The 16,020-nt window shown below is 50.0% G+C and overlaps 1 protein-coding gene across 8 annotated transcripts in view; it reads right to left on the minus strand.

The window, feature by feature from the left end:
• The window catches only part of Adamts10 (ADAM metallopeptidase with thrombospondin type 1 motif 10), a 30,472-nt gene that overhangs the window by 8,751 nt on the left and 5,701 nt on the right, over positions 1-16,020 (minus strand). For 6 of the 8 annotated variants that reach the window (XM_052165011.1, XM_052165013.1, XM_052165009.1 and 3 more), the window contains exons 3-15: positions 15,560-15,906; positions 14,271-14,427; positions 12,866-13,083; positions 8,174-8,257; positions 7,923-8,068; positions 7,424-7,467; positions 7,188-7,293; positions 6,954-7,100; positions 6,666-6,807; positions 1,888-1,995; positions 1,306-1,451; positions 1,156-1,219; positions 41-143 (exon numbers count right to left, since the gene is read on the minus strand). In XM_052165011.1, coding sequence (XP_052020971.1) covers positions 41-143; positions 1,156-1,219; positions 1,306-1,451; positions 1,888-1,995; positions 6,666-6,807; positions 6,954-7,100; positions 7,188-7,293; positions 7,424-7,467; positions 7,923-8,068; positions 8,174-8,257; positions 12,866-13,083; positions 14,271-14,427; positions 15,560-15,906 — 1,812 coding nt within the window. Of the gene's footprint in view, positions 1-40; positions 144-1,155; positions 1,220-1,305; positions 1,452-1,887; positions 1,996-6,665; positions 6,808-6,953; positions 7,101-7,187; positions 7,294-7,423; positions 7,468-7,922; positions 8,069-8,173; positions 8,258-12,865; positions 13,084-14,270; positions 14,428-15,559; positions 15,907-16,020 lie in introns of those variants that run through there. The other 2 variants (XM_052165016.1, XM_052165015.1) reach the window with 2 other exon arrangements.

Here is a 16,020-nt window from a genome sequence, read left to right on the forward strand (position 1 = left end):
TGTACTCAGTGGTTCCACAGCCTTTGGGAGGCTCACTCACCTCCTCGGTATGTCTTCCACGTGTAGAATTTTCCACGGAAAGGGACGCTGTCAAATTCAGAACACTGCATTTCTCTGAAGTCTTGGGAACCAGGTGGACAGTCCTGGGGCAGGTATGAAGAAATTAGGACAGAGAATTGTTGTTTTAAGTGGCCTGAGGCGAGTGAGTGAGGCCAGAGTCCAGGGGAGGGTGCATGGTGCCCGCTTTAGCTAGGAAGGTACAGATGAAATGTTTTGTGAATGTGTGAATATTTGTTTGTGTTCTTGTTTGCATGCTGGCATTGAAGTACTTTAAAACCATCTTCCCAGTCCCTGTGTTTTTATTTTTTTTTAAGACAGGCTCTTACTGTACATAGGCAAATTTGGCCTCGAACCTGTAATCCTCCTGCCTCCGCCAAGCACCAGCACCATACCTGGCTTATGATGTCTGAACTGGATGATGTTAAGTTAAAGTTGAGCTAGAGGGGGATGCTTGGGTCCTGAGTTCAAACTTTTCATGAGAGAGGAGGTATAAGACAGAGCTAGTGTAGGGGAAAAAGACTGATTTTATTTTATTTTTTATGTGAAGGGCATAGAAATGCTCTGATAAGCCATACACAGGGGACCTCAAAGGCCACTGCTCATTCCCAGAGCAGCTTTTCCTGACTTTTGAGCATCCCTTCCTCTGGCTTGTTGGCCTAAACACCTAACAGCTTCATGATTAGGTAATGGCGCCATCCTTAGCCAAAGGGAAGTCCAGGGGTTAAGAGGAAGCAGTGGGAATCCCCAGAGGGCAATTACGCTCAGCGTGGACTCAGAAGGATGGCAGGGAGCCGGGGTGAGGGCTGGTTTGCAAGAGCAAGCTCCCTCAGGCTTCGGAGGATGGCGGTGAGTAGGGGCTGGGTTCTATGGTAATTGAGCTGTGAAGACACTAAACTGTATTTGGAGTGTGTGTGGGGGAAGTGAAGGCAATTATTTTAAGGGAGCTTATTTCTATAGTGAAACCGATTGAAGACTAGATGACAAGGGAGGCGCTGGGGTAGAGGAAGGGTGATAGACACACAGGGAGGGCCAGGAAGGGAGGCTGGGGCAGGAGGACCATGGGGAGTTTGGAGAAGGGTCCCTCAGAAAACTCACATTGGTGTTGCAGGACCGGTGCCTCCGTCTCTCACCCAGACAGTACTTGCCCCCAATGGTTGGCCTGGAAGGAGCAGGGGACAATGGAGAGAGATGAGGCAGGGGTGATGGGGTTGAGGGCTGCCTCACGAGAGGGTCTCAAGGGCTGACCTGGGGCTGTCGCAGTGACGGCTGGAAGATGACACACCACCGCCACATGACCTGCTGCAGTCACCCCATGGAGTCCACGGGCCCCAGGCCCCGTCTACACCCTCTGGCCGAGACCCAAAGGGGACACACACTCGTTTGTAGCACCACTGGGGGAAGGATGAGAAAGGGAAAGGGGAAGGGGAGGAGAGGGGTGAGTGTGACTTTACAGAGCTTTGGGTTCAGTGCTTCTTTCCTGCCCACCATCCCCCACATTACAGGTGCAGTGCACTCTGGAATGAGGGGGTGACATGAGGAAAGGCTGGAGTGGGGGCGGGGAGTCTGATACACTGCATCACAGCTTGAATCCAGACTCATGGCTAAGGAGTTAACACTGTTCAAGTAACAGTGGCTTAAACAGAGATAGTACAGCCTTTTAAACAGATGTGAGGGGTGTGGCTTGAGATGCCAGGGGCTGTGGGCTCAGGCAGAGAAGCCAGGGCATGGGGTGGGGTGGGGGAGGGGGGCTAAGGGGTGGGGGTAAGGGAGAGGGTGGGGGTAGGGGGGTGGGCATGGGGGTGGGGTGTGTTCTTGGTCGGTGCTCACCCCTTTGTCGATAGTGTGTGTTTGGCACAGTGTCCCCTCAGCGGCTGGGATGCTATTGGTGATGCACCTATTGCTCTTGCTCAGACACCATAGCTCACTGCATACCTCCTGCAGAATGGAAGAGACCTCTCAGGCTCATTGTCATCCCAGAGACGTGCCTTGGGGGACCCAACACTTTCCCGGGTCCTAACGATCCCCCTTTGGGATCATGGCCTGATACTTCTCTTTTGTCAGTATGTATGGAACATTTATTCTTGCGATCAAACATCCTTTGAGCACCGTGACACTTATTTGGGGGCAAGAAAACCATGATGGGAAAAGATAACATCCCTCCAGGACACAAAGATGGCTCACCAGGTAAAGGCTGCTGCCAAGCCTGAGGGCCTCGATTCAAGCCCTGGGATCCCCGTGCTGAAAGGAGGGGCTGGCACGTGCGATTGTCCTTTGACCTCCACACGCGTGGTGTAGAGTAAACACGCCCCAAATAAATAAATGTAATTTTACAGGGAAAAAAAAAACCCATAGCCACTAGCTAGGTGTCACACCCCTCACAGCCCAGTCTAACCAGATCTTTGAAATGGGTGTTCAATTTTACTGACTTCAGGTTCTTCCCAAACCTGTGGAAGAACCTACCATGGAAGACAGGAAGGATTTTTACTTTTTGAGGGGCCAATGAAGCAACACAGGAGAGAACAATCTGAAAAGTCAGGGCTGGCTCAGGACAGGAATTTCATTTGTAGCTTTTTTTCAGCTGTGAGAATGTGTGGCCTGTTGAAGACTAGGTTCTGACTGAATTTGTGGGGCCATTCCTCTACTTCCTCTGAATTCTGCTTGGGCCGGCTCGGGTCATTTATTTGTTGCGTAAAACTGAAGCAGTCCCAGAAAGCGGTTTTGATTGTTTAGGTCAAGGTTAGTATCCCTGGAGATAACCTCACCAGGTTCGGACACTCTAGCCTACCTCCTACCCCACCCTCTCAGAATCAGTCCATCCAAGGATTCCTCTGTAATCCTCTTTGGACAGAACCCTTCCAAGCCAAGCCCTGAGTTCCAGGCTGATGAGAGACTTGGATTCAAAGGTCTGGATTTGAACCAAGCAGTGCCTATAAGAAGGCACCTTCTAGGGTCAGCTCAGGGGATACCTGCATACGCATTTTAATAACATTCTTTAAACAACAGTTCTCTCTCTCGAGTATCTGATTTCTACACCTCGCAGGGGCACGTCAGGTTTTCTGTCTTCACCCGACTTGTATTTCCATGGCCACTTCTACAAATATGGAACCACTCAGCTTCTACCCCACTTCTTTTTTTTTTCCGGGACAGGGTTTCTCCGTGTAGCCCTGGCTGTCCTGGAACTCACTCTGTAGACCAGGCTGGCCTCGAACTCAGAAATCCTGCCTCTGCCTCCCAAGTGCTGGGACTAAAGGCATGCGCCACCACCGCCCAGCCCTACCCCACTTCTGACACTCCTTAAGAAGTACTTATCCCAGCCCTGCTTTTGACCTCTGCTGCACAAGCAGACACTGTCATATATGTAATAATTCCTGGGCTACTTCAGATTTCAACTCTGTAGTAACTTGGAATTCACAGCCCCTAACTAGGCCTGCTTTTCCATTTATAAGACAGCCAGTTCAACACCTGTTTTCTGACAGTGTCAATGAGACAGCTTACATAAATGTCCTCTCATTGGATAACAATGGTCACAAATAATGCTAGGCCAGGAATTAAGCTCACAGTATATTAACCAATCATTCTTATCCTTTAGCAAGGATCTTCTGTGTCCCAGGCTAGCCTCCATCAGACTAAGTTCAAGGATGACCTAGAACGTCTGAACTTTCACCTCAAAAATGCTTAGCTAGGACCCAGGCTTCATACAAGCTAGGCAAGCACAAAAACCAGCTCAGCCCTGCCCCTATCAACCAATGTCGGAAGTAACTTTTACTGTGCCAGGAAGATGTTCAAAAATAAAAGGTTCCGAGTTTGGGAGATAGCTCAGTCAGTAAAGTGTTCGCAACATATGCACAACAAGTGAAAAGGCCAGGTGAGGCGGCGGCTTAGTAGTTCGCTCCTGTTACCCTTGCAGAGGGCCTGGGCTTGGGTCTGAGCACCCACACAGCGTCTCCCTAACTCCAGATCCAGGGGCACCTAACCCGGTCTTCCCACCTCCGCAGGGACCAGGCACCTACACACATGAAAAATATTCGTGCATAAAAATCTAAATGCCATTAAATAAGCAAAGCCAGATGAGGTAGCACTTGTTTGTAAATTCTCACACTGAAGAGGTAGAGACAGGTTGGTTCCCGGCCAACGAAAAACCTCGTTTCAAAAAGTAATGACACAAATAAGTGGTTCAGTCTTGCCAGTGTTGGATCAAGCTTGTGATTCTGATACTTCCTCTCCACAATAGCCTTTTGTAAAACATGAAGTCAAAGAGTGGTCTAGGTATGGGGCATGGTTCAACAACACCTGCCGCTTATTTTGAGGACCAGAGTTTGGATCTCAGCTCACAAAGACCAGCAGCTCTAGCTCTAAGGGATCTGATGCTCCTCATCTAGCTAGCCTCCACAGTCACAGCCTCCACAGTCACAGCCTCCACAGTCACAGCCTCCACAGTCACGTGTATATAAACACACAGGCACACAAATACATAAATAATACAAATAAATCTAAAAGAGATTGGGAGATAGAGACACAGCCACGCTGGCAAGATGGCTGGGTAGGTAAAACCACCCTGATGATGAGAGTTTGGTTCTGACTCTTCCACAAGTATGTATGCCTTCCACATAACACATAAAGGAAAAATTTCAACACAGAAGCAAAATGATGACTTAAAGGAGAAATCTATGCTCTAAGTATAGCAGCTTGTGTTCTTATAGTTGTGGTGTACGCGCGCGAGCATGCGCGTGCACACACACACACACACACACACTACCCCCCTGAAGCCCCATCTCTTCATCTGTTGCCTGGGGTAATGTTTATCAGAAGTTTAAACGAGGTGATGTGTATATACCACACGCTCAGCACACATCAATGCTCAGTAAGCATCAGCTACTATCATCCTTGTTAAGTTCCAGGACACAGAAGACATCCACGGGTGGACCCAGAAGTCCTTAGAAGGTGCTGGGGTGATCAGCAAAGTAAACATGGGGCGAGGCAAGAGTAAAAATCTCTGGCAATGCACAGTGGCACATAGCGCTGATCTCAGCAGCAAGCGGATCTCTGAGAGTGTGAGGCCAGCCGGGTCTACATAGCAAACTCCAGGCCAGCTAGGACTGCATAGCGAGACCCTCTCTTAAAAACTAAATAAAGTAAAAAATGTCAAAATACTGCTTGCTTCAGGCTGTATTTCTTGGTGTTACAATGAGAGGAAGTCAGGAGCAATTGGAGAGCCACCTGGTCTCTTCTGCACCAGTCTCGGGAATAGCTGTGTAAAGGCAGAGGCTTCCCGTGGAGTGTGGAAGACTGGAGCTGGGCTGGCCTCACGAGGGCTAAGGCTGAAGTGGGTCAGAGTGAGAGGAAGGAAATGACGGAGCTGGGCAGAGGGGGCGCTAACTGGCTGACCGGTCACCAACACAGGAAGCCAGCAGATCTCTAGCTTCCCGGAGTGGGGAGGGAAAGCTAGGGCTGGGGTCCTCTGCACCCCAACTCACTTCTTTTCCTTTCTGTCTCTTTCTGCCTTATTCACTTGAGATACAGTCTCTCACCAAACAAAGTGCCCCACCACAGCACTGGGGTGCTAAGGATTCACGTGGCTGCTTGAATTTTGAACTCAGACGCTTGTGTTTACGCAGCGAGTGCTCTTACGCACTGAGATATCTTCCCAGTTACTCAGCTCATATTTTTGAGATGGGGGTCTCACTGCATATAACATCGGCAGGCCTGGAATTTGTTATGTTATTAAGTCTGCCAAGCAGGCTGACTTCAAACTCACAGAGGTCCACTTGCCTCTGCCTCCTGAGTGCTGGGATTAAAGGGGGTGAGCCTCCCCCAAGCCCCAACCCCCACAACCCTGCCCTAGCTCACTTCTTGATGCCAAGATGAAACTCTGGGTCTGAAGGGGAGGTAAGGGAATTGGTTAGGGTCCCTGGAAGGCTCTCTCCAGTCCCTGGGCAAGTAAAGTAGTAGCCCCCATGTCTAGGGAAACTATTTCACCAAGAATCTGCATATGTTGCTCAGAACTACCCAGAGGTCTTAGAACCTATGTGTGGCTGCAGCCCACAAGTGGCCATCAGGGGGCACTCTAATCTAGCCCTCAAATTAGCTGCCCAGACATGTAAGCCATCCCACTGTGTGTGTGTGTGTGTGTGTGTGTGTGTACGTACATTCATGTGCATGTGGAGGCCAGAGGCCAACCTCAGTTGTTGTTCCTAGGTAGCTACCCTCGCCAAATCTGAACTTACCAAGTGGGGCTGGCTAGCCAGTGAGCCCCAGGAATCTACCCACCGCTGCTTCCCCGGTGCCTGGTTTATAAACACGTACCACCGCACCATGCTTATATATGGTTTTGTTGATCATACCTTAGACTTGCCAAGCAAACCCTTTCCTGACTGAGTCTCTTGCCCAAGCTCAGAACTACGGTCTTATTTTCTTTGTTGTTCTGCTCGGCAGTGGATACTCCGCACACTTTAGTCTGCCCATAGTTCTACAGGGAGTGGGGAGTTCATTTCATCCCTTTCCCTGATGTCCTGTCCCTCTGCTTCCCCAGGAGGGTTTCCAGTGAAACTTCCCACCCTGTGGCCACCTCCCCTTCCCAGGAAGGAAAGCAGGAAGGCTCTCTCTACCCCGTATTTACACTGACGCGATTTGACTCCATGCTGGAATCGGCACTGCTCATCAGCGTCATAGGCCTGGCCGGGAGCCACCGTTGGGTACACGAAGTCCTGTCTGGGAGGCCGGTTATTCAAGCAGAGCCCTAGGCCCGAGCTGTGATTAGAAGAAAACAGCTGTCACGCCAAGGGGGTTGCAAGGTCCTGACCTCAGGGTTATACCCGCTAGGTATGGTGGTGGGTGGAGTCAGCTCTCCCAAAATGTCTGTGCCCCACTTAGTGGGTCACGTGTCCCATGCTCACTCCAGAAAGCTGGTGATGTAATCTCGGCTACATGACGACCACACGAACGGATTAGTCTTCATGGTAATGTGGGCAGCCATGAGCTTTGCTGGGTCCTGACCACGGGCCCCGCAGCCGTTTCCCACGCCATCGTGATTCATGCCGAATCTGAGGAGATGGGTATCAGCTCTGCTAGGAACCAAGGGAACCCAACCCTCCTCTTATCCTCCCCTATCGTGGGTCCCTTGGCCTCACGTGTGCCCGATCTCATGGGCAATGGTGAAAGCTGTGGCCAGGCCGATATCTTCATTGATACTACAGCTTCTCTCACGTTCACACATTCCACCCACGGGGGCCAGGCCTGGGAAATGGGAACGCGGGGTGGGTCGAGGGACCCAAGGCTGCACAGGCTAGGGCCATCCAGCACGGGAGGTCTCACCCCAGGACCAAGGCCACCCTCCACGGTGCCTTCAACCAATGGGACTCAATACCTAGAGTGCCACAGGGTTTGTTCTTGTAGATGCAGATGTCATAGCTGTGGAAACAGAGGGCAGTGAGCAGGCTGGGGGGCCTCCTTGGCTGACGCTGGAGGCCACAGTTTTGGCATAGAAGACAAGAACAGGTGGAAGCATGTGTGTTTGTGTGTGAGTGTGCGCTTGTGTGAGCGACATGGTCTTTTGTAGCCCCGGATAAACTTGTCTTCTTGAGCTTTCTACTTCCTTCAGTGCTGAGCTTTGAGGACGGAGTCTTGCCTGAGCCTTATGCTGTGCCCCCACTAGGCCCAACCAGCCGGTCTTGAGGATGCTGACAGTAGTGACTGACTGACTGACTGAGTGAATGAAGGGAAAAAACGACTGTGTGGTTAGGGCTCAAGCGTCACGGGCATTCCTTCTCCTTGGCTCCTTAAAGGTTCCCAGCCCCTTCTCTCCTCCACGAGCAATTGTTCCCCTGCCTCAGACTCCGACGATCCCTCCCCTTGCAGCTCCTTACCGTGTGATGAGCACAGCTGTGTCGTGGTTCGCCACACCGTTTTCCGGGATGGCGTTGCCATGGCCGCTGTGGCTCACGATGGACTTCTGCCACTTACAGAAGCTGTCCAGGGACTTCCCGGCATGATGGGTGATCTCCAGGGTGGGCTGGGGATGGGAAAGTTGAGATGCACGGGTGCCCTGCCAGTCTGGAGACATCAGGCAGCCACGGTGAGGAGAGAGAAAGGGTGAGACACACCCCCAGATCCCCACCTGGTCCTCGGTGAGCAGGATAAGACGAGTGACGAGGATGTTGACGATGTTACCCAGACTCGAGTCCTGGAAAAGTTTGGCAACCTGACCTCCAAGAAACAAGAGAGACCGAGTCTTAAGAGGAGCCCAGAACAGTGAGAGGCAGAATAGCGGTGATGGCTCAGTTGGTAAAGAGAAAGCGGGCAAGCGGGAGGACCTAAGTTCAATTACTCATTTAAAAACAGAAGAAGCAGGCACAGGGGACACACCCACCTGTGGTCCAAGCACAGGTGGAACCCCGAGTCTACAAATTTCAGGTTCAGTGAGAGATCCTGTCTTTACGGTAGAGTACAGTGGGGGAGGGGCTCCTGAAGCACCACTCCTAGCTGTGGAGCTATTGCTAGTGTTAATGGTTTCGGGGGGAGGGGGGGAGGGTAATTTTCTTCAGAGATGTGGCTCTGGTTGATAAGTTAAATGAAAACAAACAACACCCCCAAAATGGTCTAGATTTGGTGGCACAATTTTAATCCAGCACTCAGGAGGCAGAGACAGAGATCCAGGTCAGCCTACTCTTCAGAGTTTGTTCCAGGCCAGCTAAGGATAGGTACATAGCGAGACCCTGAAATTGGGTTGGGAGACACAGTAGGGAGAATATGGGCGGAGAAGTTGTGGGAGAAAGAGCAGAAGGTGGATATGATTAAAACACACTGTACACACATATGGAATTCTCAAGGACTAAATAAAAACTATCCATATAAAAGGATGGAGAGCTTCCGGGCGGTGGTGGCGCACGCCTTTAACCCCAGCACTAGGGAGGCAGAGGCAGGCGGATTTCTGAGTTGGAGGCCAGCCTGGTCTACAGAGTGAGTTCCAGTACAGCCAGGGCTACACAGAGAAACCCTGTCTCAAAAAAAAATAAAAAAAAGATGGAGAGCCACCGAAGAAGAGAGCAGAGTCAATCTTTGGCTTTCACAGCTGCATACGTGTGCTCCTCGGCCTCGAAACTAAAGGGCAAAAGCAGAGACGGTAGTTTTCCTTGAGTAACTACCCACTGTGTACTGGGTGCTAGGTGCTAGGTGCTAGGTATATGTGCTGCCTGTGTCATCTCATTATTTTCACTCACACCTCAAAGATGAGGGTGCTGAGGTGAGATGGCAGGGCGCATGGCTGGTGCTGTCACAGAGGGAGCACGGCTGGTGCTGTCACAGAGGGAGCACGGCTGGTGCTGTCACAGAGGGAGCACGGCTGGTGCTGTCACAGGTGAGATTGCTGAGGTGAGATGGCAGGGAGCACGGCTGGTGCTGTCACAGAGGGAGCACGGCTGGTGCTGTCACAGGTGAGATTCCAGTCTTTATTGCTTGCCAGCACATCTCTCTCTGACTGTCCCAGCTCAGTTTTTCCCTACTTGTCCTCCAAGTCCCATTTTTGTCCCCTCCCGACATGCCCAGTGGCTGCATGCGGGATGTGCATGTGTCCTTTCTCCTCCGCCATCTGAAGGTACCAATCTAAGCATCACTACAGAAAGGCGGGGGCAAGAGAACAAGAGACGACGGAAAGGCAGGAAGGCAGCAGAAGGACCTAAGGATGAGAGGACCAGGTGATGGAGAGCAGGCTGGGGCAGGAAGCTTGAGATTCTTGCTTGGGCTATCCTTAACTTACAGGAAATCCCCAGGAAGCCTGGCAAGGTTTAGGACTTTAAAAGCCAGAACAAAGCAGTGTGGGACTGGGACAGAGTACAGAGACAACACTGCCCTTTATTCTTCGTCTGCTAAACTTTGTCTTAAATTTTTTAAAATTGTGTGTGTGTGTGTGTGTGTATGTATCTGCATGCTCATGAATGTGTGGATTTATAAGACAACTTCTAGGAGTCAGTTTTCCCCTTCTACCATGTAGATCCAGAGGACAGAACTCTGGTTATCATACTTGGTAGCAAGCACCTTTACCCTTGGGGTCATCCTGCTGGTCTTTGTCTCCTTTTGCCTCAAGGAAGCAAGAACCCATTCTTCAAACCATCCCCCGTGCTCTGTGTTCTAGCACTACCCTTCATCCTCACTAGCAGGCAGCATTAGAGTTATTATAGATCCTGTTCACAGGGGAGGCACAGGACTGCAATCAAGTTCTAGCACAGGAACTGAATACAGATAGCACAATAATGTATCCCTGGACTCTGCCAAGCACCGACGAAATATATCAGTCAACGGGCACACGGATCATCACAGCACTTAGGAGATGGATGTAGGAATAAAACAGGTTCAAGGCTAGCCTCGGCGACATAAAGAATGGAGTCTGAACTTCACGAGACCCTGCTGAAGGAGACAAAGGAGGAGAGAAAGGAGGAAAAATAAAAGAAAGAATAGCTCCCAAAAATTCGCATCTCGGAAAGATGGCTCAATAGGTAAAATGCTTGCTGTACAGACATGAAAAACCCGAGTCTGGATTCCTGGCACACACAACAGGGACAGGCAGATCCCTGGAGGTCTCCATTGGGCCGGCCAGCCTAGCTCGTTGGTGAGCTACAGGTTCAGTGAGAGACTTTGCCTCAAAAAATAAGATGCAGAGGCTTAAGTTCAAGAGTTAATAGCATTGGCTGTTCTAGAGCATCCAGTTAGATCCCCAGCACCCACAAGGTAGCCCCGGACACCAGGAACTCCATTTCCAGGGGATGTGATGGTTTCTTCTGGTCTCCAAGGGCCGTGCATACACATGGTGCACAGACAGACACTGAGGCAAAACACCAACACATACAAAATAATAGATAACTGAAAAAAGTGGAGAATGACTGATGAAGACACCATGGTCGACCCCTGGCCTCGAGATGCAGGTACACAAGAATGTACACACACCTGCACACATCTGAATACACATATATGCCACACGCACAGACCTTCCCCCTGACTACTGTGCTCTAATACTGTTTAAAGCCGATTTAAAGTCTTTGGGAGGATGTGAAGAGGTTACACGAAGTTCTCTTAATGCGAGAGATAAACCCCTGGAGACTTTGGCATTTATAAGGGTCTTGGAACTAATTGCCACTACAAATGGTAAATCTGAACATGGACCAGTCAAGTTAATCTGCTTTTTGTTTTGTCTGAGGTAGGATCTCGCTATGTGGACCAGGATAGCCTCCAACTCACAGAGATCCTCCTGCCTTTACCTGTTAAGGTTGGGATTAGGTATGCACCACTATACCTGGCCAAGAAGGTTATGTATGAATGAACAGGTAGGTGCTTATATACAAGAATACTGCATGTATAGAGGTGGGCCTGGGAGGGTGTGTTGTAACTCTAATGAGTACCTGTAGGCTGAGTGTTGGAGTGTATGCATGTGCATGTCTATTCTTGTGTATGGAGTGCGTTGTGTATGCATGTGCATGTCTATTCTTGTGTATGGAGTGTGTTGTGTATGCATGTGCATGTCTGTTCTTGTGTATGGAGTGCATTGTGTATGCATGTGCATGTCTATTCTTGTGTATGGAGTGCATTGTGTATGCATGTGCATGTCTGTTCTTGTGTATGGAGTGTGTTGTGTATGCATGTGCATGTCTATTCTTGTGTATGGAGTGTGTTGTGTATGCATGTGCATGTCTGTCTATTCTTGTGTATGGAGTGCGTGGTGTATGCATGTGCATGTCTATTCTTGTGTATGGAGTGCGTTGTGTATGCATGTGCATGTCTGTTCTTGTGTATGGAGTGCGTTGTGTATGCATGTGCATGTCTATTCTTGTGTATGGAGTGTGTTGTGTATGCATGTGCGTGTCTATTTTTGTGCATGGATGTGCGTTGTGTATGCATGTGCATGTCTATTCTTGTGTATGGAGTGCGTTGTGTATGCATGTGCAAGTCTATTCTTGTGTATGGAGTGTGTTGTGTATGCATGTGCATGTCTGTTCTTGTGTATGGATGTGCGTTGTGTATGCATGTGCATGTCTATTCTTGTGTATGGAGTGCGTTGTGTATGCATGTGCATGTCTATTCTTGTGCATGGAGTGTGTTGTAGCCAGAAGTAACGTCTAGTATCTTTTTCATTTGCTCTCTACCTTGCTTTTCTGATAAGGTCTCTCCGCTGAACCTGGAACTTGCCAAAAGGGCAAGGCTGGCCACCCAGCAAACCTGAAGGATCTTCCCACCTGTCTCCGAGCTCTTTCAGGTGTTGGGATTACGAGCATGTACAACCATGCCCAACATTCTTTTCTTAAAATGGTTATTTGTATATGTGTCTGTGCACATATGCCATAACTTGCAGAAGTCAGTTTTCTCCTTCTATGGTATGAGTCCTAGGAATGAATGAACTCAGACCCTTGGACGTCCTGGAACTAGTTCTGTAGACCACGCTGGCCTCGAACTTAGAGATCTGCCTGCCTCTGCCTCCCAAGTGCTAGGATCAAAGGCATGCGCCACCACTGCCCAGCTTATTTTTAATTTTTTAAAAGTAGGTTCTTATTCACAAAAAAAGCACTTTACCGACTGTGCCATTTCCCCAGCCCCTGCAAATTTATTTTTATACAAAGAAAACTCTTATGACATACCTACCATGGGCTATGCACCATTTCCCTTTTTCCCTTGGCTGTTTGTTTTGTTTTAAGATTTACTGGCTATGTGGTGGCATATACCTCAGGGGTGGTCAGGGGTGAGGGTGTAACACCTTCCCCTTGACATCCTAGAGGCTAGCTACAGGTCCTCAGGACTCCAGGCCTAGGAAGGGGAAGGCACTTACAATGTTCATGATGGCCAGCACATACTGCTCCACATCTCTCCGCCCATGGTAGGCCACCATCATCTTGTCAGCTACCACCAGGGTCTCCACATAGCGCTCTCTGCTGACTGATCTCTTCAGGCCCAGCTGGCCTCGCTCAGATTCGTTCCCCAGGGGCCTGGCAGGGGGTGGCTTCAGGGTGCGCGACCACCATGGACGACCCTTCCACGGTTTCTCATCTGGGAAACAAAGTACAGCCATTGAGCACCTATTGCTGGTGGGTCTCAGAAGTGCCTGACAATGGCTACACAGAACTCCTGTCTGTTCGGTGACTCTTCTGCCCAACAGCCTTGATAGATGGCATTTATTCTTGACCTCTTGACCTTTCTTCCTCCACTTCCCAAGTACGTTTGTGTTAGGTTTGTGTTGCCATAACTGCTTCATATGGCTTTCCTATTTTTTTCACTCCTTAAATGGTCTACAGTGACTGGTCATGTTGTAAACATGACTGTATGAACTCACAGCAGTGAAACCCTAAGACAGTGCCCACACTTTTCAGCTGACTGCCTGTGTGTGTGTGTAGGCCAGAGGTTAACATTGGGTGTCTTCCTTATATTGTTCTCAACCTTAAGAGGCAGAGTCTCACTTAAACCTGGAGCTAACTGATTCATCTAGTCTAGCTGCCCATCTTGTTCCAAGGATCACCTATTTCTGTGTCCTTAGCCCTGGGATTTCAGGTGGCTTGGCTACTGGCCTGGATGCCTGGGATATGAAGCTATGAACTCTGGCTGGTCCTCAGACTTGTATGGTGAGGACTTCCCTCTGTAAACCTTCTCCTCAGTCTGACTTATATAAAAACAAAACAAACTTCTGTTCTTCTCTCACACATTACAACTTGACCAGTTGCTCCTTCCTCTATTCTTTCCACCTAAGGACATCTACCAAAAACAGCCCAACGAGATGCATACAGTAAGACTGGGCATAAACCCTCACATCAAGGCTGGACAAGGCAACCAAGCAGGAGGAAACAGGTCCCCACTACTTCAGCCTGTTTGTGTGCGTGTATGCGTGCATGTTTCGCAGGGCCTTCTGCAACTCAGGGAAGCACTGTGCCACTGAACGCACTCTTAGCTCTTGTTGCTATTTTGGCTGCCTGATTGCTATGACCTTGAGTTAACTGTGTGATCCGGCAATAATTCTAGGTAAGGAAAGGCTTCCCCCTCTGAATACCTATCAGCTGCTAGATGGCTGACCACAGCCATGATGGATCACGCCACTGCCTTATAGCACCATCCTCTTAGAATCCGATTCTTTTTGGCCCTTGCCTGCAGGTGAATGGAGCTCTTGAACTTGGTTGCCTTTCCCTCAACCTCAAAGGAGCAATATCATACAACCTCCTTGCCCATCCCCAAAGGCACAGGGGTACCTCTCACTCCACAGGCTGTGTCCAGATGGGGGTGACGCAGAGAGGAACGCTTGTATACTACGTGGGGACCACTCTCTTCTGGGCCACGGCGACCTTTGGGTCCACCTTGCAGGGGCTCAATCAGATACTCTTCATCATCTGCCACAATCAGACCATGCTGGATGGGGGCAGAAAGCTCAGTTCAGGCTCTGGGATCCTGGACTCTTATCTCTGTGGCTTCGTTTCTTCTTCTCCCCTTTCTCCATACTAGAAATCAAAACTAAGGCCTTGTGCATGCAAGGCAAACACTCTGCCACTCAACTGCCCTTTGGTTTGGTTGGTTTCATTTTACCGCGGTGGGTCTTAGGTAGTTCAGGGTGGCCTCGAACTCACTGCATACCTCAGGATGACTCAGAACTTCTGCTTCTACCTCACAAGTACTTGGGATTGTGGGCATGTCTCACCCCACATCTGGTTTCTATTTTGGTGTGTGTGTGTGTGTGTGTGTGTGTGTGTGTGTAGAGGTGTACAAGCCTGAGCACTTGTGCACAGGCCAGAGGAGGACAGGGGAGATCCTCTGTCACTCTCTGCATCGGAGGCTTGCTCTTTTCTGGTTAGACTGGCTGGCTATCAAGATCTCCAAAATCTTCCTCTCTCCCCCACAACCCAGCTTCAGTTACAGCTGAGCACAGGCTGGAGTCTGAAGCCAGTTCCGTGTGTCTAAACTCTATAAACTGAGCCACCTCCCCAGTCCCAGTCTTAAAAGTAGAAAAAAAAAAAAAAAAAGAAAGAAACATTTTAAGTTCAATTTCATTATCTCTCCTTTTTTCCTCCTTTCGACCCCTCCTAAACTTTTTAATTCCTTAAAAGGGTGTTTTTACTACATTCTTTGTGTGTGGATGTGGGTGGGTATACACACACCACAGCACATGTGTAGAGCTCAGAGGACAACTTGAGAAGTTCCTCTCTCTCCTCCATAATGCGGGTCCCGGGAATCAAAGTCAAGTCTTCAGGCTTGACCTCAGCCTTTATCTACTGAGCCATCCTACCGGCCCCACTGCTAGTGACTTTACCGTGAAATGCCTTTTGTCAACCTTCTTGAGACACGTGTCCCCTTTACTTTCAGCCTTACATAAGTCTATACGTTTTCCTTTAAGTACATACTCTGCTTCTTCTCCTCAAAGGACTGATCAGCTCCAAATACTTTGAAAACACCCTACTACGATTGTTACATTGTGCCGATCATGTGTTTTTCTTAACTCCCAAAAGGAACTGGGCATATCCCCTGCTTCCCAGAATCCTCAGCTCACCAGGCCCCCACAGGTGCTGATGGCCACGTGGGAGCTACCAGCCTGGCCTTGCAGGTGACCAGCGTAGAGGCAGTGGGCCCGGGCGGCCCTCTGCCAGGCCAGGCCTTCCCGTGTCCAGTATTCCACCGAGACGTGCCCTGCCAGGAGCCGGGGGCTGCGGGTCAGGTTCAGCAGGAAGTGAGTGCTAGGTGCGGCCACCTTGTAGAATAGGCGGGCCTCGGCTGTAGCCCCCGCACCCCGGCGCTGCCTCCGGAAGGCAGGGGGGGAGAAGGCCAGCATCGCCCCGTTGTGGTCCACGCGAGTCGGGAAGGCAATCTCATAGCTCTCCAAACTGGACAGGAGCTCATCTAGAGGAAAAGGGATACGAAGGCTGGGGTGGGTCCCTGCTGCCAAACCCAGGTCACCTAGTGACTATTCCGCCTATACATTCCTACCCATGAATTCCTCCCCCGCCACCCCCC

The sequence above is a fragment of the Apodemus sylvaticus genome, chromosome 20 (assembly GCF_947179515.1).
Source record: "Apodemus sylvaticus chromosome 20, mApoSyl1.1, whole genome shotgun sequence".
NCBI lineage: Eukaryota > Metazoa > Chordata > Mammalia > Rodentia > Muridae > Apodemus > Apodemus sylvaticus.